Below are 24,715 nucleotides of genomic sequence, written 5' to 3'. Positions count from 1 at the left end.
AGACAACGTGTGGGTTAATACAAAATGCGTTTTCCTCAAGCTCCGTTTCTGTTTCTGTTTTTCTGCGAAAGCGCTTCACAGCTATTAGGGCTTAATTAATTTTTACACCATTTTGTGTTTAATATTTGTTGCCATGGCAGTTATTATGATTGCGTTCGTTTAATGAACATCATCAAAGCGGTTAAGTTTCATTTTTATGTTGCCTCTGTGTGGAAGCTCAGCTCCCAGATGCAAAATGTTTTTGGGGAAGATGATGCAATCGAGTGCCAGAGAAGCAAAACTCTACTCCCAATTCGATGGAGACATTTCGACTAGAATTAATGTTTCAATTAGTGGTAAGAAGGTCGAGAGCTTGCCAGATTTATGGCTCTAACGTGAGATTCTGGGTGAAAATTTAAGCTACCTATCCAAGAGCACGTAAATCCATTCTCAGCTGACTGAGGTAGAGCAAAAAAAAAAGGAAGGATAAACCAGGAGTGGAAAACCCATTTGTCATGACTCGACTCAGCAATCGAGCGGTAGTCAATGTTTGCGGCACCGTAAAATCTAATTTAAATGCAAACGCAAATGTCAAAATTTGTAGAATTAAAAATCACATACGGTTTGATTCAGCCAGACAGCGTTCCGACACATTCCAGTTACATTTCAACTATTTCCAGAAAGGGGGCGAATAAAAAATAAAATCATCCGGGGCGATAGACGGGGCGTATACGCAACATATTTTTCAGCAAACTGTCACATCGCGTATACGCAATCAGTCGGCAGCCAGTCAGTCAACAGGATGCCACATATTGGTAAAAATTCGCACTGATAGCAAAGTTGACACACAAAAAAGAGGAAAACCAGTGAAGGGATAGAATAAAAAAATACTTGAACTTTTAAATACCTATTGAAGTATTACATAAAAATAATAAAATATAATTTGATTTTTGATAGGCTTCTCTTTTGGTCAGAATTTTCTTTTTAAATTTTTATATTTCTTTAATATTAATATGTTATTTTCAGTAAACAGTATCACTGCCAGGGTATTTGTATATTTGGCGAAAATCCTTTGCCATCAACAATATAGCAAGCGTTTGAAATTTTTTTTTATCCCATGTCAACTGTGTTTATTAAACTGTGTGGCCATCAAAAGCCAACATTTTTTCACCGATGGGAAGCTAAATTTCATCAATATCATATTCGGGAAAATATCAAAAAATGCTGCACAAAAGTATGAAGAAAACATTTGGTTTTCGTTTTCATTAGATTATAAGCTCTATGATGTTGGAAAAACCCAATAAATGGCGAAAAGTTATAAACGAGTGTGGGGTAAAAATGTTTTCCATTCTTGGAATTTCATATAAAATGTAACTTTAATTTATGCGCTGAAAGGCAGCAGCCAAGAACTGCATCTCAGGTTGCCTTCCGCAGCTAAGAAGTTGACAAAAAATGCAGACCAAAAGACAGACAAAATATCCCAGACATACTCATGTGCCGAAAAACGGAAACGGAAACGGAAATATGCGCAATTTCTCAACAAGACAATGTCTGGCATGGCAAGGGGAAGGAAAGGACATGGAGTAGGAACTTGTCCTTGTCATTTTCATTTCTTAAACTTTTCTCGAAAAACTGCTCAAGTTTTTCCTCACTTTGAGTTTGAGTTTTTGGCTCCGATGCTTCTTTGTCTTGGGTATATTTTTAATTTCGAGTGGGATTTGTCGAACGAGAAGTTGGAGAGAAACTTTATATAATTATGCAAGTGCCTGATAAAAGTGTGTGCCAAGCATTTATGCATAATTAAAACTTGATTATGCGGTTATCCGCCTTACAATTTAACATCATCATGGTTGTGGTATCTCAAATTTAAACCAAAACTATCATTGCTGTAATGGACTCTGATTTATTTGATCTTCCGGTTGAATAAGTTTACTTTATTTATCGTTTATTGTTTATGCTTCTGTCGGCAAAATAAAATGTTCTTTTTTAAGCATTTCTCCAGTTGTCAGTTAATTGATAGCAAGGCCTTTTTCAACCAGTTGAGCAATTAGAAACGATTTGCTTACATTTGCCAAAAATACGAGTAGTATCTTTCTGTCCGCTGTCTGGCTCATAAATGTAATTCTTTTTTTGGGTTCTCCCCCTCAAAAGCCAAGTCAAATGCCTGCCACTTGACTTCTCGGCCCGGAAATTCTATCTTTCTTTTCGCTGGTAAGCCTCGCAGCTTGAGGCCGAAAGAAAATAAAACTTGGCTGGAAGCTTCGCTAGAAATCTCAGCTGGGTGCAAACAATGGACTGCGATAAATGGCAAGCAAAGTCGCAATAACATTAACCGTTAGCAATGCCTTCCCACTTTCCCACTCCAGCCGATGGTTGGGCCCAAAAATGTGCCAGCTGACCCAATTCGTAAAACGCCATCGTTCCCATAGCCAAGTTAACTCGACTCTTTTCAACGGATTTCGATTGAATCGCAGCAGCTCCCATATTTGGGGCACACAAACGCATGCTTTGAAGACAGACAGGAAGACATTACACTGAGGGAAAATAATAAACCATTTAAGTGCTGAATATTAGCTCTTTTAACTTGATGATTCACATGAATATTAGACCAAACCATTAAAGATAGGCAATTCCATTTTATTTTTCCAGAAACTCCATTGTTTTCCGTGCAGGTTTCGTGCAACTTTTAAGCAGCCCATGGAGGCACTTATTCCACTTTGTCTAGCCCTGTCTCTTTTCGGCCACCTCTGCTTCTGTGGCAAGCCGCTGACGTAATTTACTTGAACATCGCCAAATGCATTTCCTATTAGAGATGGCCAAGTGGGTCTCGCAGTAAGGTGCGTTCGACGTTACGCAAAAACCAAAATGGCAAAAACTGAAAATGGGTCAGTAGTGGAACGGGTTATGATGAGCCATAGATGTGGGACAGTGGAGCTATGATTAGAATTTGATTTTAAATATTATTTTTAAGTCTATGCTAACTAATTAAATATAAAATAAAAATATTAATAGAGAGTATTATATGGTATCTAGTAGTCTTCTACCTTCCGCTAACTAAATCTAAACCACAGTCAACTCTGCGCAAATGTTTGCGAGGCCAAGTGTTCCCGCTGGCCAACGGTGCGTATGTGTGTTTTTGTGTAAGGCTCTCGGCTCTCGGCCCTCGCTATTTGCTCGCTCTTGTTGTTCTGGTTGCTTTGGCGCTTCCAATTGAATTTCCAATCCCGCTGGCAGCAAGTTTTTCAATTGCTTTCGGAGTGTAGAACAGAACTGACCCCCTCGGCATGTGCATTTCACAGTGTTGACTTCGGCTTTTGGCCAAATTTAATTAGCCATTAAAAATGAAGAAGCGCGGCGTTGAAGCGGACACGCGCCGAATATATTGTCTGTTCTGGCTCACAGATATATATATATATATGCGAATACAATATTTTTTATCATTAAAAAATGCCGGTCCTCGCGGGTAATTTATATTTATGCCACATCGGTTGGATGGTAGAGAAATTTACGCAGATTTCTTTGTGCTTCTTTTTGGCTCGGCACTTAAATTTATTTATGCTGATATGTGAGATGCGCTTCATCATCATTTCAGCTGCTGTGGCAGCTCCTCCCTCCGTCTGCCAGTTTCCAACCACCTTCCGCCCCACCAGCGCCTGATTTTGCCACTTAACACCTTTCTGGCAGAAGCAGCTGCCACCGCCCCACCCAAGCCATGTTAATAAATGTCTACGAGGCTCCCCGTCCTTCCATTCGACGCTGCTGTCTTCGCAGCAGCCTTCTGACAGATGAGTTGATCTGCGTAGCCCCCAACTTCGTCCTCGTCGAGACTGTTTGTCCGGAAAGGGAGACTGGGCTAGAGCGGTATTACAAACTTTTTAAGGCTTTAAGCTGCAGGAAGAACAATTCTCACCCGAAAGGCAAATATTTCCCTTTTGCGAACAAAATAAAAGCATGCAAGTAAGGCTTACACGACCTCATATCAATAATCCCATTTGGGAAGATTTTCTGGTTTTCATTTAAGTAACTGGAAAATCATTTGATTCGGAGGAGAGTAATACATGACAAGAATACGAATATGTGGGTTAGAACTTCTTTAAACTCTTAAAAATTATAACAAAAAGGTGGGATGATGATTGCATGATTTTATTTATTTAAAAACTTAATTTAATCTCATATTATTTCTGACCACTTCCTATATTTTCTTTTATATCCAAGCCACTTCTTCAAACCCCAATCATCACATTAGTTAAGGCCATTTGGCCAAGCGGATGTTACTCAAACAAAAATCAGTAATCAAAATATTTTTTAAATGGCCAAACCCTGTTTAACATATTGCCATATAAACAGATGATTTCATCTAAGCCAAAAAAAAACAAGAAAAAAAAATTTAATAAAAAACAATGAAGGCGTCCATCAGATGCCTCCACAAAAAAAAATATTAATGATCCACCCATACATCATTATCCATCTCATACACATAACACTTGGCCATCAAAGAGCGCTAATTGGTGGCAAACAATTGGCATCTTCAATTACAATTATTTACCATCACTTTGCCGGGGCTAAAGTGGCAAGTACCCGGAGATCTTGGGTTTGGTGGTAGCCTTGTAACCCCCGGAGGAGCGAGTGGGCGCTTGTGTGGATTTGAAATTGGGTGACACACGGAGAGGGCAGGTGAAAAAGACTCGAGTCGTTGTCGAGTCCCGCCTACAAACATTCATAATTTAAATTCATCTCCTTACTTATGCATACAACAACAGAAAATTTATAATAATCCGCTTAAGATGCGTGCCCTCCCAGATTGCAGTCACAAATATACCTCGAATGTATGAGATTTACATACCGACATGTAGTCGAGGTGGGGCTGCAGTTGACAACAACTGAGCAAAATACAGGCAAAGGTGAGAAATATTTAAGAAAATGTGAGGTAATCCCACCTGTCTTAATGTGAATTTGTCGCCACTCAGGTTGCTGTTATTGCCGAATAATACTTTAGCACGATTTAAGCTTAATTTTTGCTCTGAGAAGTGATTTTCAAGTAGGATGGATTGGAGAAATATATGAAATATATTATACCCATTACTGGAACTTCCGTAAAAGTTTTTAAAATTAATATTATAGACTCTGTCATATAGAGCATCCTGAAGTCCAATATTCCATTTAAAATTCGGCTTTTTTCGCAAGTGCTTCTCTTTTTATTGCTTACTTTTAATTATTGAGTTGTGAAACTTATAATCTTCCCAGTTGAGCTTGATTTTTTTGTGCTTTTTCGCTTACGGACGATGAATATGCAAATTGGTGCAGCTTTGTGGCATGGATGGGAATGGATGGGTGGTGGATACTTTGGCTACTGCTCGCCAGGCAGGCTGATGGCTAGCTGGTGGCTCCCATGGATATCTTTACATTCGCTATTATTATTTAAGGTCTCCGGCACTTGGCGAGGCTTTTGCATATTTTATTTTGAGGGGCGAATTCGGGCTAAATTATGGTCTGTGGGCGGCAGAGACGAAAGGAGTGCTTATCATTGCATTTTGTTGGCTGAATAATTCATGGCCCAAACAGCAAGGTATATATATATATCATAGAGAAGAGAGAGTGAACTGCAATCGTCTTCATTCTAGAAAAGGACTGGAATTTTTATGATTTTTTTTATAGTCCTTCGCCAGTTGGACCGTCAGTTCAATAGAAAATTGAAAATCTCAACGAGTAACTCCTCGTGTGTGCTGGTATAATTCAATTTTCTCTGCAATATATACAAAGAAGAAAAAAAATAAAAAGGGAAAACTTTCATTAAAATTCAACTGCATCAGCAAAGATTGTAACATCCACAAACACAAAAACATGGACATACAAATAATAGGTGAACCACAAAACCGCCGGCAAATCGATTGGAAGCGAACTTCACTTTTCACTCAACCACTCTGGCCAGTAGCCAATAGCCATCCACCCTCCCCCTTTCACTTCAGACCATTTCATGCCAAATTGAATGCAAGAATTTAATTAAGTTTCTCTTCACTTTTTCCTCCAATATTATTTTATTGAGAACATAAATGTAAATGCGTATATAAATATCACTTGCAATATGTTTGGCCATTTTTTATACACAATTTATTCTTTGATTTATTCAATGGCCATCAATACACTCAATTGGCATAAATAAAATAATGAAATCATTGAATCAAGTTCGTTATAGTATTATTTGATTTAATAATCAGGTGTCGCAGGAATAATAAAGCTTATCCTTTAACAGACTTTAAATCTAAGAAGTCTATTTGAATCCCCTTAAAGCATTAAACGATAAGTTAGCCAAGTTAATTTCGAAAAGTTGAAACCCTAAAATGGGAATGGTATGTGGTAGCCTGGCTCAACTAGGCACTAACATGCAGTTGTAGGATTCCCTGCATTTAAGCACCAGAAAGTGCAAGCAAAAGCCAGGCATTCCCATTCTCATTCACATAACTCCTGCCCTCAAATGCAGTAAATACAAATTTATTTTACACTCGAACATTTTTGGTTAACAGAGAGTGGTATAAGAGTGGGTGGTTGCTGGGGAGGTGGCCTAAACAGAATAGTGTCGGAACATTGTTGCAGGCTTTACGAGAGGCAGGCAGGTCTAGCCTGGCTGGCTGGCTGGCTGGCTGCCTGGATGGCTGGATGGCTGGATGGTTGGAACTCACTACCACTACAAACACTGTACACAAAACAATTATTGCCCGTAGGTAATTTAGTGGAGAAAACATTACCGGCAAACCCAAGAGCCAAGAAAACCAAGTAGGAGAAATGTTTTATGTCTTACCAGCCCGCCTCCCTTGCATTTTTGCCTTCTTTTCCAACCAAGCTCGGCCGGCGTGTGCGCTTAAAATAATTCCAGTTAAACATGGCCCACAATTTGCTTATGGCCCCAGACTGGGAAATTGGGAACTGCTCTCAAGTACCGCCCCAGGCCACGCCCCTCTTTACCCCCCGTCGTATTTTTGGGCAATTGCTGCTTGGCCAAAAGTTTGCTGGTTTAAGAAAAGTAGCAGAAGAGTTTTTCTCGCTTTCCTCGCCTGTCATTCAACTTGGATTTTCATGCGGATTTCTTTTGGCCCCAAGACTCGCGTCTGGCAAAGTGATTATGTGATTAAATTTTTGGCCAACATCTCCAAAAGATGTTCCAGTTACTTGTTAGAGTATGTAGTGTTTTTTATATTTTATTTTTATAAAATGATAAAGCACCTATGTCACCAAACAGTATATTATTAAAGTGGAGTATATTAGATATACAGATTATAGAGTAATATATATTTCAGATTATTTTGCGCTGAGTTAAAATCTCTTTAAAGAAAGGCTGTACTTTCAGTAAATGCCCCACAGAGTCTCAACTTTTCGCCAGTAACAATGGCTCTCATGAACTGCGGCCCCAAGTAGAGACCCTTTTCAGTGCTCTTCGTATCCCCATCGAGTCGTATGATATAGTCCTTGCTAATCAGCCGCTCGGCCATGTCCTGTTCCAGCTTGGGAATGAGTATGTCGTACAAGGTGCCATCTCCGGCTGCCGTCAGTCTTCGGTTAACGATTGTGCAACAGTTCTCATTCCGAAGGATCTCCTCGAACTGCTGCTTCACCTGAGGCAAGGCGATCCTATTGGGACATCCCGAGAGCCGTTCAAAGCACTTGAATTGGTAGAAACGGCTCTCCAACTCGGACAGGTTATCCAAAATGGGCTTTATGGCAGGTAGCTCATCCGAATGGGAACGGGAAACTCTGCAAAGATCGCCCAGAAGTTGCTCGATCTGGGGTGTGAAAATGTCCTCCACCTGCGCATTGCTGAAAATGTCCTTAAAGGATCAAGAGTTTGTTTTTTAATAATTAAAATTAATAACTACTAATTCATACTCACTATAAGCTTAAGTATCGCTGAGTGAAGCAAGGGAATTACAGTCAGATTGTAGATCTCGTGAATTTTTCGTGTCTCCATGAAATGGAGAACCTTTAAGGCTTCGTTGGTGTCATCGAAAAGTCTCTTCTGCCTGCTAACCGGAACAGCCTGAGCCTGTTCCCACACCTTGAGCCAGGTGTTGCCCTCGGTGGTCATTCTTACACTCAACTGATGCTTCTTCTGGCCATTTTCTGGGATTAAGTATGGATTTTAAACAAAATGTTAGACATTATTTAGTAACCTTACCATCTGAGACCTCCTCCCAGTCCTTGGGACTGTACCAGCGTATGAAATCCTCTATTTGTCCCCTGGGATTGGCAGCCTTAAAGGCCTCCATGTCGGAGAGCAGGGAAGTGCACATCATTTGAGTCGTGAGACCAGAACAAGGACCTAGCTTCAACATGACCTCTGCATCGTCCTGCAGCTGATCCTCCGTTTTGGGGACAGGCTCTTGGGTCTCTGGTATGTAGAGATACTCCTCGGGTTCCTCCAGCAATCGCTCGTCGTTCAAACGCTTCAAGCGGCCCTCGGGCTTAAGGCTGAGAACAGCTTTTGTCGGAGAACCCGAACCCGCGGTGGGCTCATCACAGTCGAAGAATTCTCCCTCATCGTCCTCCTCATCCTCGGCTTCCGGCCCCTCTTGGGAACTGGGTTTCCCTCCCTCGGATTTTCTTTTCTTGCCAATTGCCTCTTGTTGCACGCGACGCTCCACACAAACATTCAGCATCTGGAGTTTCTGGTGGAGAAGGCAGGTGCGCGTGTCGGGAAATCCAGCGGAAATTCTAGCCAATGGAAAGGTGTAAACGAAAAAGTTGTTATCTGTTAGAACAGTATCTTAGGTGTCGACATACAATACGTTTAAGTAATTAGGCTTAGCTCTGAAACTCTGATCATTTTAGTCATAATCTCTTCTGAAGAATCACTTATCATTATGAGATTTCTTCTAGAAGCCCTACCTTACTGTCTTTCTTCAGCCCCTCCGGGCATATCGGTCACATTCTTCTTCCCAATCTCCGATTGAGCTTGACAAAGGCGGCTCTTGTAAGCCAAGCATATATGTATCAGTCCGAACTATGGTAGCGTCTACCCCCACCACCTGATAGCCTCCCCAACTCTTAAGCCAATTGATATTCACGCTCATCACGGTTGTCAACGCGTGCGTGGCCCTCTGGTCTTGCATAGCCAATGAAGTTGGCTTAAATAATGGTGGAGTAGATGGCGGTGAGTCAGTGGCCGGAGTTCACTGAACTCCAGCAAGCCAAAAGTGGAGTCAACTTGGATGTAGAGAAGTATGAGGATGAGGATGAGGATGGAAATGTGTGCTGCATTAGGGGGAAGTGAGTTATTTGGACCATGGCCGAAAAAGAAAAAAAAAGTGTCAGCAGGAAGAGCCACTAGAAGCGGGAGTTGCCCTGGAGCCCTGCTGCACTTGGCATTTGCATAAAACTTGCCTTATTAGTTGGAGTTGCGTGGACAGCTGCAGGGAAGTGGCGGCAGCTGCTTAAAAGGTTTTAAAGTGGCTAAAATTTGCACTCAGCCGGCTGACAAATGGCTTTTGGTTTTTATTGGCCCCAACACTAGCTGGTCATCCCGCTTCCTCCACCCATTTGCCCCCCAAACACTTTCGTTTTAGTTGCAATGAAATAAAAACATCAAATGTACTCCATGTCATTAATTCCTTGTTTATGTTCGAAAGCCTTGGTAACGCCTCCATCCGAATCCACATCCTCATTGCCAGCATCATCATTATCATCACGAACTGGGCCAATAAACTAGAACGAGTTACGTTTATTTCTGTTTGTGGCCAAGAGAACAATTTGCTTGGAAGGATAAGCTGCGGTTAAGTGGAAATTTTTTTTTGGCCACAGAACAAAAATGAGACAACCAAAAGCCAAAATATTTATGGGGGAATCTCCACCAGCCTATATGTAGGTTCTATATAGCCTAAAGACTAGAGACAAATATTCTCAAGATAAGTCAAAGAATTTTTATTAAAAGTTAGATTTTTCTGAAGGCAATTAATAATTTAAAATGAGGTTACTTGGGAGACCTCTTTAAATATTCCTAAATATTTACACTCCGAACCTTTCCTTTTTAACCTCTGGAACCAAGCCCAAAATTAGTTCTCCTCTTGAAAATACCCAATAATTAATATGCCCCACAAAGGCTTCAGACTTCATAGGGTCAAGCCCAAAAATGATTATTATTTTTTTGGTTGTGTGTTATTCTTGTTGGAAGTCGTTTAATTTCTGGAGCTAAGCCGACCCAAGAGATTATCAACCTGCTCACACTCTCCACAGAGAAACAACCCATTCTATATAAAAAGACCCCTTCTATATATATAAACTTTTCAATTGACAACTTTTTCCCACAAAAAAAAAGAAGGGAGAAGAGCAAAAACAAACTCACTTTTTTATAGTCAACCTCAAAAATTCTAATCCACTTAAATGCTTAACAGCATTATGTGACCTTAAGCCCACAAAAAAGAGGAGGAATCCACGCCCACAAGAAGTGTGCCCAGCTTTTGTTAAATAAAACTTCAATTAAAACATTTTTTGGGGCACCGAAAGGCCGGAGTCGGAGCAGAAGATTGCCCAACCTGGCCCAAAGGCAAGTGGACAAAAAACAGAAAATTACCAAAATAAAAACTCAAATAAGAAAAAATCAAGTGGTTGGGACCGCATTGTCTAAAAATGCAAATTTGCCAAACCAACAAAAAACAAAAAGTGAATAATTATGTGGCTAAAACAAAAAAGACAAAAAAAATGGACTTTGAGGGAGAAGGATAGAAAAATCATTTGCACCTTTCAAGTCTTTCAGGTTCAGGTGAGAAAAACACAAACAAAAAATGCAATTTGAGGAAATTTTTGAGGGCTTTAAGAGTGGCCTTAAAAATGTAGTTTTTATTTAATTTTTTTAAACAGCATTTGAGAATTTTTTCTTCCCGAAAGATATTTTTTTTTCAAAACTTTTCTTATTTTTCAAACTATTTTTTTTGGGCGCCATTTTGTGGACTGCCATTTTGTTGCTGCACAACTGTACTTCATTCCTTTTTCCATTGTGTGGGGGGTGGGTCTTTTGTAATTGTAATTGTTGTTGTTGCAGTTCTTTCTTTGTTTTCCCGTTGCAATTTTCGCACTTTTCGCGCATTAAAAAATTTAGTGATGCAATTAATACGCAGAAGGAAAACAACAAAAGCGACGACCGAGAAAAGTGGCAAAAGGGGGGGACTACTCTCTGAATAAAAAAAAAAAAAAAAGAAGAAAAAAAAAATAAGGGAATAAAATGGTGCAAGAATTTTTTAATTAAATTTGTGGCCAGACAGTTGAGTGAGAAATGAGAAATGAGAAACGAGCATAGAGCATACCCATGCTATAAGAGAAAAATTCAGAGAAAATGAGATAGAGGGGTGGGACAGTGCACAGTGAAGCTTGAAATATTTTTTCTGGCCTTTTTTTTTTTGGTCGGACTTAGCCACGTAATGCAATTTATAAGTGGAATTAAGGAAGAGACAAGCCAACACAACAAACCAAAAAACCCAAAGTGCCATGAAAAATGAAGTCAGGCGCAACCAACAATTGAAACATCAACCTCAGAGATTGCAACAACAGCTTGAGGGGAAATAGTATCTGATGGATGCAGGGAGGCGTGACACACAGCTGAGCCGAGTAGGAAGATGAAAAAAACTATCAATCAAAAGACAAAATGTTGATTATTATTTGGACTGCAGCGAAGCGTGCAGTTTAATTATTATTCTGCGGTTTATCCGCAAGCCATAAATGCCAATGGCATGGAAATAATATTCAATTTGCAAGTTTCTTAAAGAAAAATTCAAAATTAGGGAGTCTTAAAGTCCATTCACCTGGTTGGTTACTCTCTCTCCCCTTTACTCTTAACCCCCTAAAATCACATAATATAACAATGATCAAGAAATACAAAGAATTTTCTCAAAAAAGAAGCCTCAATGACCACCAAAAAAAAAAAAGGGGAGCGAAACTGTGTGTCATCATAACTCATGATTATGCAAAAAGGTCAACAGCTTCTTGGCTGACCCTCCAGTCATTGGCCATTGTTCGCTTCTTGGGAGAAAAGGGGAAAAGGAGGTTAAAGAGGGTTAAACGTCACGTGCTTGGCTTTTTCTTGAAAGGAGGTCGCTAAATTAAATTAAATGGCCAACAAAAAAAAAAAATGCCGCGAATTTTCCTTCCTGGTTTCAGCGATTTGTGGACTTTTTGTGGAGAGTCCTGACTAAAAGGGATGCAAAAGGATTTACTTTCGCTACATCTTGCTTTGGCGAATGACATCGTCCTTTCCGCCTTTTTATGCCTATTTTATGGCCCAAAGGAGCTGTGAGTAAAGTGTCTGGGTGCTGAAGCACCTCGTTTGACAGGCGCAGCCAGGCAGACAGGCAAATTAATCAAAACTAAACTGCCCCAAGGATCAGGACACTGGCATGGGATCCTTTCATGGACTGTTTGTTGCTTAACGAGCATGAAAATGAAATCGAAAGTAGCCTGACAAACTGATTGATAAAGCATGCATTTGAAAAAAATGATTCCACTGAATAACGATAATTAAATTAAAAGATTTTCAACAAACAAGATAGATTTTTTCCTGTGCATCCTTTGCTTTCACTCTCACTCCTCAATTCAATCCTTGACCAACTGACCAAAGAAAGATATGCTCAAGAGGGGGAGGAAAAAAAAAACAAAACGAGCACATTGGATGGAGATTTGCCTGCCAGGCGACAGTATTAATTGGGTAATTTATGGCCCGACTGGCCCAGACAACCTTCACTTTTTCAAGCCTCCCTCCAGCTCCCAGCTCCAACCCACTTCTCTAACGCAAATTTGTCTTCTCCTATTTTTGTTTGCAGCTCTATGCCGGCACCAAGATGAGACCTGGCCGAACGACAAGAACAACGCCAGCAGCGACCACGCCCCAGCTCCTGCTCCTGCTACTCCCACTAATCCTGGCCACCTGGATTAGTCCCGCCCACGGCCAGTGTCCCTGGCAGAGGGATGTGCCCGATTTACAGACGAGCTGCATCTGCGCCTACAACCTGGGCCGTGAGTTATCCGTGCAATGTGATCAGGTAGGTTTATTATTTAAGTTTAGTATTTTAACTAACATCTACAACTAATAATATAATTAATACTACTAACTCTAATCCTACTCGCAGGTGGATTTCCAACAACTTCTGGAGGCCATGAACAGCCATGCTCGCCTCAAGCCCGTGGATCTGCTCTACGTGAACAACTCATCCATCTCGGAGCTGCCCGAGGGAATTTTCAGCAACCTGAGTCTTCACAATGTCCAGCTCTCGAGCTGTGGCATCCAGAGGATAGATGCTGGGGCCTTCAAGGGCCAGGAGTCGGTGCTGAGGAATCTAAATCTGCAGGATAATCTGCTCGCCGATGTGCCGGTGGAGGCACTCAAAGTGCTGGGCAAGCTGAATCTGCTGGATCTGTCCAAGAACCAGCTGAGTCAAATACCCGACGATGCCTTCACTGGGCTGACCAAGCTCTCCACCCTCAAGCTGAACGACAACAATGTGACCCTGGCAGCTGGCGCTTTCCGGGGCTTGGAGCAGAGCCTGAAGAACCTGAATCTCAAAGGAACCAAACAGCGCCGCGTACCGGAATCCATTCGAGGCTTGAAGAGCCTGGCTTTCCTCGATCTCTCCCAGAACGGCATCAAGGAGCTGCCGGGCGCTGGTGGAATTCGGGTGTTCGATGGCTTAGATGCCTTGACGGCCCTCAACTTGGAGAGGAATCTCATCCAGAGTATTGGCGAAACGGCATTCGCTGGCGTTCGAAAGACTCTTAGTTCGCTTAGTTTGCTGAACAACCTGCTCGCCGAGTTCCCCATCGGAGCCGTCCACTCGCTGAAGGAGCTTCGGGTCCTGGACATTGGTTTCAATCTGCTGACCACTCTGCCGGAGGCAGCATTCCGCGGCAACCCGGGCATCACTCTCCTGGCCCTCGATGGCAACCCCTTGAGCAGTGTGCCCGAGGGCGCCTTCACCCACCTTAATGCCACGCTGCGAGGTCTGTCCCTGGGAGGCAGGTTCCTCCACTGCGACTGCAAGCTGCGATGGGTGGCCGAGTGGATTCGAAATGGAGACCTGCAGGTGAGTTACTGCACTGACCGAATGTGTTAGAAGTTATCCCCAAAAAAATATAATACTTTCTTATTAGATTGGTTTTTATTTTAACCTTTAAAGTGATAATGTCAAGAGGTCTTGAAACATTTATTGTATCTCCATTTCTCCATAAAAGAACCTCCAATTTGTCCATTAAAAACACTGCCCTTATCTTGGTCTTCTTGCCAAATGGACCATTTCCGATTAGAACTCGTTTGCAACAAACTTGCCAACAAGCTCGTTTCGTTAACCTGCCAACCTGTGCTTCCCTTTTTTCCTGCCCTCAGGTAACATCGCGGGAACGGAACCCACAATTCTGTGGCACTCCACCCCGCTTCCGGGACCGTGGCTTCTATTCGATTCAGCCCGAGGAGCTGAGCTGTCCGGACATCGCCGATGCGGCCCTTCGTGGTCCCGTCGGCCTGGCCGATAACCTGAAGCCCACGCTATCGGCCTCCCCCGACTCTGTGGAATATGAAACGGGCACTGGTACGGATGCGGGAACTGGAACAAGCACTGCCACAGGTACTGGCACAGCCGCCTCCTCACCCGTTGGCAGCAGTGTGAGCAGCCCCTCCTCGACTTCAACAACGACACCCACAACGACAACCACAACCACCACGCCGGAGCCAACAACGAAGCGCAGCACGGTGAGTGTTCAGGTGATAGAACGAGGAGGACTCTTGAGTTTAAATGGATAATGTGGAGGGGAATCCACATCACTAAAAACTGAATCTCCATCGTATTAACAAATATTCCAATCTTGCACTTCATCCTCTCCAGACTCGACCTCCCACCAAAGCTGCAACAACTGCATCGGCTACCACCGCCTCGCCAGCATCGAATCTTTCGGTTAATGGAACTGGAACAGTCCATGCCACTTCCATCACCACGAGCAGCAGCTCCTCCTCTTCCTCCTCCTCTTCTGCGGGCCATGGAAATGGCAAGCAGGCACCGGGATGGCGTCAAGGAGTGACCAATGGAAATACCAACGGGGCTGGAGGCTCGGGTCTCCACAAGCCGCAAAGGCCGCCACTCGTCCTGGGATATCCGCCGCAGAGGGGAACTCGAATCGACGATGCCAACGAGGTGCAGGTGAAGCACGCCTTCCGACAGGATAGTTCCGTAATCATCCAATGGGATTCCGACACCGCCAACATCCTGGGCTTCCGTGTGGTCTACCGACTGTTCGGCGAGAAAGCCTTTAAACAGGGACCCCCATTGGAGGCCAGCGAGCGGGAGTTCAAGATCAAGAATGTCCCGGCCCAGGAGTGCATCATTGTGTGTGTTATATCGTTGGAGGAGCTGCATGTGACCCCAGAGACAGTGCCGTATCAGCAGTGCCGCGAAGTGAGGACAGTGGCCTCCCAGGCCTCCAACATGGACAAGATAACGATTGCGGCCAGTGCCGCCATTTGTGGCACCATCATTGTGGCCGTGATTGTCTTCATTGCTGCCAGCAGGTGGGTTCTCTATCCCAGCACATACATATATATTCCATTTTATTTTTGTATTTTTTTCCACCCATGACCATGAGTTATGGGCCAACAACTGAGCCACAGACAAAGCCAATTGCTGTGCAAAGTGGCTAGCTGATTTATCGCAGGTCCTTAAGTCGTTTCCACATTTCTATAGAGTGGCTCTTTCATGTCTCCCCACCAGTGCGCAGTGCGTTGAATTTGTTACGCTTTGCCTCTATTTATGCTCCATATCTACCAAACACTTGATCATCTTCAAGTGCAACCTCATTATGCTCTTCCAAAGGATACTCCAGCTATTGCATCTATACTTAAATGCCTATTCTGGCAACAAGAATCTTAATAGCTATTCAGCTAAGAACTCTTCGTGAAATGACTCTATTTTAAGCAATTAAATATTATGCAATTATTGGCTCGCATAGGGTACTGTCTTATCCTCTACTTTTCAACAAAATAAAAAACTTTTACAGGCGCTCCCGCAAACTGCAGAACAACCAGCAGAAGAGTCCGCTGCCAATTGGAGGTCTGCCCGTTAATTGCTGCGGTCCGACCGGTTCACCCGGACCACTTGGCTCCATTGCAACGCTATCGGCCTTTAACAATCACAAGGTGAGCTCCCATTCCAAATATCTTTTATACCCCCTGGTCCACCCTGCTCCTGGTTAGCTAAACTTGTATCTCTGGCCCCAAGTTTGCCAAGAAATTGTTGCTACTCCTCCTGGCTGGCTCCCGCCCGGCTGGCTGGCTGGCTGGCTGTCTGACTGCATGACTGACTGACTAACTGACTGGCTGATTGTCCGGATAGTTGGCTATTTGCTGGCTTGGAGGACCGGGAATGGGTTAGACCATGACTGCGGGAAGTTGGCAGAGTCGCGATTTGATGACTGCTGATTGTATTTATGGAAGACAACAAATTAAACCGAGCGCAGCGCGGATAAATACTACAGATTGCCAATCTTCGACTCACTTCTTGGCAAGGTTGCTTGCCAAAATGTCAGGCCAAATAATTGCTGATAAGTGCATAGTTTCAAGGATATATAATTATAATTTGACTTGTTCTAAAACCATTATTTGAATCTTAATTCTTTCAGGAATGGGATCAAGTGTCGGCCTACAGTGGTCGCTCCATACCGCGTCCTCGCATTTATCCCGTCGACCAGCCGGACGACATGCGTAGCCACTTCTCCGGAATGCCCGGCAAGGTGGGCAAGTCAAGGTGAGTTGACACGCCCATTTACTCCCCCCATCGAACAAATATTTGCTTGCCAGCTTGCTGCCTCGTTTTTGTTTTCATTATTATTTATTTGCGATTGTTTCATTTATTTTTTTTTGTATTAATTTATTTTTTACGCATCAAACATACGCACAAAAAACACGAAACCCAAACCCCACAGCAGATCCTTGGCGGATGGACAGTCGCAGCACAGTTTCTCGAATAATTCGCATAGAGGCTACCTGAACAGCGCCTTCCCCTCGAATCTGGTTAACTCCCGACCGGAATTGCGACAATCCCGGCAATCCCTGGCCGCCGCCTCGGAGCGCATGTCCCGGGCCTCGTACGCCGGATCCATACACGGCGGCGGTGGCGGTGGTGGCAACGGCGTCAATGGCGGAGTGGCCGGCGGTCTGCCCGTCACCAGCCTAATGGCCATGAGCGGAATGGTGGGTGGCGGTGGCCCGGCCAGTATCGCCTCCAGTGCCAGAAGATCGCGTCCCCGTTCCAGATCACGCGATCAACTGAACACCACGCACATACATAACCATCGACCGGGAAGTCGGTAAGTAGAACGTACATCGAACACCTCATCGAAAGCGTCGAATCACGGATCGAAGACTAACACCCACACCCATAAGTCACACCATCTGTCGTTAGATAGAAATCAAAAATCGTAGCTCCAAAGGCGATTATCACAAATCACACAAGTGTTGAATTACACTTTCAATTCTTTTCTCCGAATTTGTGTTGTTTCTTTATTTACGTCTTGCCTTCAAAGTTTTCTAATTGAATGAGTTTTTTATGACTTTGGTGGGTGATTAAATTAATTAGCTTTTTTATGAACCGGGTGGGATTTTAGAAATAGAATCTTAAAGCTCATGAAGTCATTTTATTGCCTTTCAATATATAATGATTTATTTGTTTTTATTTTTTTGGCTATGAGTTCCCCGAAATCGTGGGAATATAATTTAATATTTCCCTTTTCTTTCTTTATTTTGTGTTTGAATCAAAAGTAATTAGTAATTAGTAACTCCCTTTCCCATCTCGAGCCAATGAATGACCCTATTTGGAATGGAAGTTTTCAAGACTAAAACTGCAACACTTTCGAATAACTTCCTCTCGACAAACTGTGTGCAGTCTTGATTGGCAACTATCCATGGCTGCAATCAAATCAAACTTTCATTCATGTACAAAAATTCTGTAACTAACAATGAATACATGCATTCCTTTCACCACTAAACCAACCATCCAACCAAGGCAACCCCCTTCTATCCCGCTGTATAAATTTTGCTTGGATTCGATTAAATTTAATTGCGTTTCGCTTGGTTTCGAAGCACCTCTCTTGGACTGCTTAGTCAAGTCAATCATTGGGCAATGCGTATTGCTGTATTGCAGTGAATCTCTGATATAATCGATGCCAAAACGGGCCAAACTACTACTAATACTACTACCATTGCCATTCCAGATACTCGCAGGCGGGATCGACGCACACCTTGAACAACTACTGCGACACATCGGACAACTGGACGGATCACGACATGGACATCTATATGGCCCGCAATCCGACGACGCGGAACGGTTTAGTGCCATTATGAGGGCGGCTCAGCTTATCCTGATATTTCAATGTTGTATTAAACTGGGATGGCATTTTCTGACAATATCTGACGCCGGCTATTGAGGCGGGGAATGGCCGGTGTCAGCAGCAACAACAGCAGCAGCAACATTTGAGGAATGAGCGACATCAACAACAACGACATAGAAACAATCAGCAATTGGAGCAGCCATATCAGTCAGCACAGCAACAGCAACAGCAGCAACAGCAACAGCAGCAGCAGCAACATCAACAACGATTACACTACTATATGCCACTGACAGAACGTTGCACCTCACCCCCTGATGTGGTGCCTCGAGCAGCCAATTTCCATAATAGCAACAGCAATAATAGCAACAAAATAGGCAACAACAGCAACAGCAACACCAGCAATCTGCAACAGTTGCCGCTGGCTACGCTGACAGAAGCTATGGTAGATGCAACACCCGACACTGCAGCGAGTGGCATTGTTGTTGAGAACTATTTTAACGAATATGAACGTCAGGAAATCATTTATCATCATCCCACAAAAGTAGCAACAGCAACAACTGCAGAAGTAGCAGCAGCAGCAGCAGCAGCAGCAACAGAAGCAGCAACATCAGCGACAGCAATAGCACGCCAACAGCAACTACCCCGCAGCAATGCCTTCCGTTTACAGTTACCCGCAATGGCAACAGCAACAGCAACAGCAACGACTAACAATATTTTATATAATAATAATCTTAATCATGATGCAACCAATTATAAGACGCATACATTTAGTGATAGCTGTAATTGTACATGTAATTGTAGTCTAAGCCAGGAGGAGGATGGTATGGAGGAGAAGGTGATGGCCACTGTGACAACAGAGGCGGCAGTAGAACTAGAGGAGGACGATGGCAGCTCATCCTTGGCGGCCAGCACTTCGGTGTCAAGCATAGAGCAAGTAAGACAGAAGGAGGAGGAGCAGCAGCAGCAGGATGTGTCCTTGTCGCTGAACTTGACATTGGCTGACACTGAGACACCACCAGAGGCAGCAGACCCATCTGGAGACAGGGCCTTGAGACCAAGCCTTGAGTGCCGCCCATCCTCTTGAATCTTAAATCCAAAATGCCGCTGCCGTTGTCACTCCCGGCGGCCTCTCACAATTTGCATAATGCATAACAATTGCGATAAAATGCAAAAACACCTTAAAGTATAACCGAGAAAGAATAGATATTTTTGTATGCTGTTTAGAGTGCAATAATACCCCCCCACACACATCCGCTAGTTCTTCTTGCAATTAGTTGAGCAATCAAAGAACTACAACCTTAAGTCAATACGGTACTAATTAAACACAATAGCTATTAAATCGGATTAACAAATGCTTAGAGTGTAAGGAATCAAGGGTCGTTCTTATGCTGGGATAGACAGGCATAGAAGTCGCTGGAATAGCACAAAACACAAGCAATATGTAAATAATTTAGAACAAATACCAATTGTAATGTAGTTTACTCAAAATCACTCCCACTCCCACTTTCAATTTTAATTATCATTTCTAGCTCGATTTAAAGTTGTTTAAATAATCATTTTAGAGAAGATTCCCCCCGTTAACACTTTCTAGTCCACAGTTTGAACCAAACTTTCTTATTTGATTTATGATTCTGAGTTTGTCTATCCCAGTCTTGAATCGATTCAACCAAACCATTCTACTGCCCAAACAGTTTTATTTTTAATTTTTAATATTGAAGTCAGTTTCATTTCGTTTTTTGTACAGAAGCTTCAATTGAAACCAACCTTTGCGTGCTAAGTTCTATTCTAACTCTTATGATTTCCTTATTCTTTAGAACGATTTTTAATAAAATTTACATTTTAAAATTGAAACAGTTTTTAGTTTTTTTATTTATTATTTTTGGCCTGCTTGTCTCAGACAGGTATATCTTGTATATCTTTGTATATAGAAATAATTAGGCTTAAGCGTTTCAAACGATTTCCGTTTTTAGCCTTATCATTATCATTATTGTTGGAGGGACGAGTCCGGATAAACAATCCGGAGGAGTCCGAGCGAAACACAGTTGACAGTTAACAATATTTAGTGCCCGTGGGCAGGAGCTGGCCCCATCCCGGGCCAGTTTCACAACAACGCCCATGTGAGGCACTAAATACTTAGAGATGTAAGCAAATATCCATATATTATATTCTAAACGTTATTCCTAAGAACTAAATATATAGTTATAGACAAGGCTTTGAGCATTAGAGAAGTAAGCACAATTTAGGTGGAAAACGGGAGCAATTATTTAGAAGAAGAACCACAGAACAAATATATTCCAATAAAACTTAGGCAATAAATTCCAAATGAAATGTTTCAAGACAAGTAGAAAAATCAATATCCCAAAACTAGTGGGTAAAAAAATTAAATCAATTTTAGTGTTTAAACAATTAAAATTTAATTAAACTGCCTTAGCACAGGGAGGAGGAACGAAGCACTTGCTTGAATTTAGTTTAGCGGCACTTAAAGAACACCAACCACAAACGAGGAATATTTTAATAAGTAACACCAACACTAAAACTGCCAAATAATGTAGATTATCGCTGACTTGGATCGAATATCATTATAAAACCCAAACGAAGACACCAACACGATTTTGAAGAAGAGAACACCACCAAGCCCCCACTGTTGGGCTTACTGAGGAGCGTCCCATTATAAATGTGCGTTATATTGTTACTTGTAAATCGAATTCAAATGTTAACTTTGCGGCTTCACAGATTAGCAAACTAAATTTACTAGACTATTTACGGAAAGTTTCGTTTTTCGGATTTTAGATTCGTACGCATCGAGTTCCAAATAAAGCATATTTTTGTTACGACTTGGCTTTTTCGTAGTCTGTCTTTCATTTTGGCTTCCACTTACCCTGGCACTGTCAAGGAGTTATCCCACAGCAGCCGGAGCTGCCGAGTGAAGGCGGCCCACAACTGAGCCATGCCCTCGACGCCTCCCAGGTGGGCGTGGCAGTTTGCCAGGAGGCAGCTGAGGCGGCAGACCAAAGAGTCGGCAGCAGCACTTTTGATGCGCATCGGATCGAACTGAAAAGTATGTTGGGTTATATAAGCGTAAGTATTCAAGTGGATCAAGTTGGGTTTCAGTAACTAAAATTAAGTCTATCTAGATAATTCTACCCTCTGAAAATAATTAAAATAATAAGAAATATGAAAGGAAGGTACCTTCTACGGAGTCCCCTTCAAAGTTCTAAACAATGTATGGAAATAGCCCACTTTCATGGCTATATCTTTGCCAATTTCTATCCGATCCTTGAGAGGAATACCTTCAAAGATTCGTAACTAAATCCTCCTCTATTCTGCATCAAAATCTGAGAAAAAAATATTTTTTAGATTTTTTCTAAAATTTTGCAGGGGGTCCCCTTCAAAAATGGGCACATGTATGGAAATGACATTCTGGCCCACTGCGATGGCTATATCTTTGCCAATTTCTCTCCGATCCTTGAGAGGAATACCTTAAACGATTCGTAACTAAATCCTCCTCTATTCTGCATCAAAATCTGAGAAAAAAATATTTTTTAGATTTTTTCTAAAATTTTGCAGGGGGTCCCCTTCAAAAATGGGCACATGTATGGAAATGACATTCTGGCCCACTGCGATGGCTATATCTTTGCCAATTTCTCTCCGATCCTTGAGAGGAATACCTCAAACGATTCGTAAATAAATCCTCCTCTATTCTGCATCAAAATCTGAGAAAAAAATATTTTTTAGATTTTTTCTAAAATTTTGCAGGGGGTCCCCTTCAAAAATGGGCACATGTATGGAAATGACATTCTGGCCCACTGCGATGGCTATATCTTTGCCAATTTCTATCCGATCCTTGAGAGGAATACCTCAAACGATTCGTAAATAAATCCTCCTCTATTCTGCATCAAAATCTGAGAAAAAAATATTTTTTAGATTTTTTCTAAAATTTTGCAGGGGGTCCCCTTCAAAAATGGGCACATGTATGGAAATGACATTCTGGCCCACTGCGATGGCTACATCTTTGCCAATTTCTATCCGATCCTTGAGAGGAATACCTCAAACGATTCGTAAATAAATCCTCCTCTATTCTGCATCAAAATCTGAGAAAAAAATATTTTTTAGATTTTTTCTAAAATTTTGCAGGGGGTCCCCTTCAAAAATGGGCACATGTATGGAAATGACATTCTGGCCCACTGCGATGGCTATATCTTTGCCAATTTCTATCCGATCCTTGAGAGGAATACCTCAAACGATTCGTAAATAAATCCTCCTCTATTCTGCATCAAAATCTGAGAAAAAAATATTTTTTAGATTTTTTCTAAAATTTTATTAGATTTTTTATTTAAATTTTGCAGGGGGTCTCCTTCAAAAATGGGCACATGTATGGAAATGACATTGCGGCCCACTGCGATGGCTATATCTTTGCCAAATCTAAAATATTTTTTAGATTTTTTGAACAATGTTGCAGGGTGTCCCCTTCACATGTACATGTATGAATATGACATTGTGGCCCACAGGGATGGCTAATTGTAGCCAATTTATATTTTAGATTGATTTTCTTTTGATTTATATTTTATACAAGTATTTAAGCTTTAAATTAATTATATTAAGTGTTCTACGCACCTTATCCTTGAAGTTGTTCTTTGAATATGGATACAGGGCCATATCCGGATGCATATCAGGAAACAGGTAGGCCAGCAGTTCGCTTAACTCGCTCTCTGTCTTGGGTCCGGGCAGACGCTTTGTTAGACCAGCCTGGGATGGAAGATTGTACCTACGATCTCTGCCTGGGGATAGTTTGTGGGAGGTGATTCGATCGAGAGGATTGGAGGCACCTTCAGCTCCGCTACTGATACCCGAAAAATTTCTGCCCACATACGATTCTAGTGAACGAGTTATCTCTCCAACAGATTGGTAATATTTCAGACAACAAGAGAGGTACGAAGACGCCTCGACGGACAGGTAAACTTTTCCCAGTGGAGCTTTCGATGGAATAAAATCGGTTCTTTGTTCACTATCGAAGGCCACATGCTCCGATAACTCTGGCCAGGTGTAGACCAAGTAGATTTCCGTGCAGGATTCCGGTGTATAGCCGTGTGGCAGGGCGTAGAAGTTTTGAAGTTCTATCTGGAAAACCTCACCATCCACAACAATATCCTCGGAGCTCAGACCATGATCGAAAGGAACATACATGGGCATGCGAATTCGCATGGTATCTAAGGCGTAAGTGGTGCAAACCGATATCTTGGCCGCCTGGTTATAGGAAGAAGGTACCTTTTCCCTGAACAGGGTAAGGAGGCCCATTAGAAAACGGCACTCTGGCGGAGCTTTCTCCAGCCCAATCAGCCTAAAGTTAGTCCTAAGAGCAGGCGCCAAGGCTAAGCCTGTGTAGAAGTTCCACTTGGGATCGTAGATCTGTACGAAAATGGGCACCACACTCTGAACTTCCGCAGCCACCACAGCAGCGGCGCTTAAAAAGAAATTAAACTCCGAAGTGGACTTCATGTATTTAAGATTCGGGCTGGCAGGATGCATAACAATAAACCTTCTCAGGCCGTAGATCCTGGCGAGCGTGTGCAGGTCCTGGGTGCTCCTTATTGGCGGACCAAAACTGTTTCCTAAACTCATCAGATCCTCGTGGCAAATGGTGCGTTGCAAGCATGTATTTTCCTTGATCTCCTCCCGCGCCGTCAGTTCATCCTCATCTAAAACGGCTTGATGGTACTCCACTTCGATGCCATTTCGATTCATTAGTATGTCCAGCTTCTCTTGTTGCACCTTCCACTTGCAATGAAAGATTTCCTCGGGCCGTAGACTTCTGCCCACGTCAGAATCGGAGGATACATCCCATTTCTGGAGTATTTCGCCCAGCTGGGCATTGAACACTTCCCAATCGGAGTCGGCGCTAAAGTTTTCTCTATAGAACTCGTTGTCATCGATTTCCTCGGCCATTTTAGAGAGCAGTTCAACGCGTATTAAAAAGTCAACAAACAAAAGTCGTAGACAAAACAATGAGCAGAGCTGCCAGACCCACGAAATTTGTTGCTCAGCTGTTGGAGGTTGCCACTTTGGCTTTAATTAGTGTTGGAAATTGTTTGAATATCCTTTTTTTTGTCCTTTCAATAAATTTCAAAACTAATAAATCTAGTCTAAAAGTGGAGCTTCAAAGGCAGAAGAACTAATATCAGAAGCTATTTTAGTCTTTAGTAATGTGACAATAATTAAAATGTTTGGCTTAAGCCACTACTAAAATTAAACATTATTTATATTATTTAGTATACAATTCCTAAAAAACAAAATTTTGGATTAAAAACATCTTTGTTTCTTGAATCTGTTCTGCTAGTCTTCTGACACTGTATAATTTTTGGTTACCACTTGATTTCTTGATAGCTCCCTCTTGAGT

At 42.3% G+C, this 24,715-nt stretch overlaps 2 protein-coding genes across 2 annotated transcripts in view; one reads left to right on the top strand and one right to left on the bottom strand.

Moving 5' to 3' along the window:
* Window positions 1–21,155, top strand: part of LOC6498654 — a 50,845-nt gene extending 29,690 nt beyond the window's left edge. The window contains 8 exon segments of the mRNA XM_014906732.3: window positions 12,777–12,995; window positions 13,083–14,033; window positions 14,333–14,695; window positions 14,829–15,508; window positions 15,994–16,132; window positions 16,615–16,739; window positions 16,921–17,301; window positions 18,205–21,155. Of these exon segments, the coding sequence (XP_014762218.2) occupies window positions 12,795–12,995; window positions 13,083–14,033; window positions 14,333–14,695; window positions 14,829–15,508; window positions 15,994–16,132; window positions 16,615–16,739; window positions 16,921–17,301; window positions 18,205–19,405 (4,041 nt within the window). The 5' untranslated portion in view covers window positions 12,777–12,794 and the 3' untranslated portion in view covers window positions 19,406–21,155.
* LOC6496865 (rab3 GTPase-activating protein catalytic subunit) lies at window positions 7,157–24,361 on the bottom strand. Its single transcript, XM_001963212.4, has 5 exons — window positions 22,936–24,361; window positions 21,200–21,372; window positions 8,147–8,682; window positions 7,862–8,091; window positions 7,157–7,799 (listed from the first exon to the last, which is right to left on the bottom strand). The coding sequence occupies exons 1-5, from the start codon at window positions 24,262–24,264 to the stop codon at window positions 7,299–7,301; spliced, it is 2,769 nt and encodes a 922-aa protein (XP_001963248.1). The 5' UTR covers window positions 24,265–24,361; the 3' UTR covers window positions 7,157–7,298.
* Between the last annotated feature and the right edge of the window lie 354 nt (window positions 24,362–24,715).

The sequence above is a fragment of the Drosophila ananassae genome, chromosome 3R (genome assembly GCF_017639315.1).
Source record: "Drosophila ananassae strain 14024-0371.13 chromosome 3R, ASM1763931v2, whole genome shotgun sequence".
NCBI classification, from domain to species: Eukaryota; Metazoa; Arthropoda; class Insecta; order Diptera; family Drosophilidae; genus Drosophila; species Drosophila ananassae.
Note: the sequence above shows the minus strand (reverse complement) of the source record. Positions and strands in the feature narration are given on the sequence as shown.

Bases quoted from the DNA above. Each gene is read 5' to 3' on its own strand.
- LOC6496865 (XM_001963212.4), bottom strand. From the start codon at position 24,264: ATGGCCGAGGAAATCGATGACAACGAGTTCTATAGAGAAAACTTTAGC. The intron at 21,373-22,935 runs GTGCGTAGAACA...CATACTTTTCAG, and splicing joins AGAACAACTTCAAGGATAAG to TTCGATCCGATGCGCATCAA. The intron at 7,800-7,861 runs GTGAGTATGAAT...TGATCCTTTAAG, and splicing joins CAGCGATACTTAAGCTTATA to GACATTTTCAGCAATGCGCA.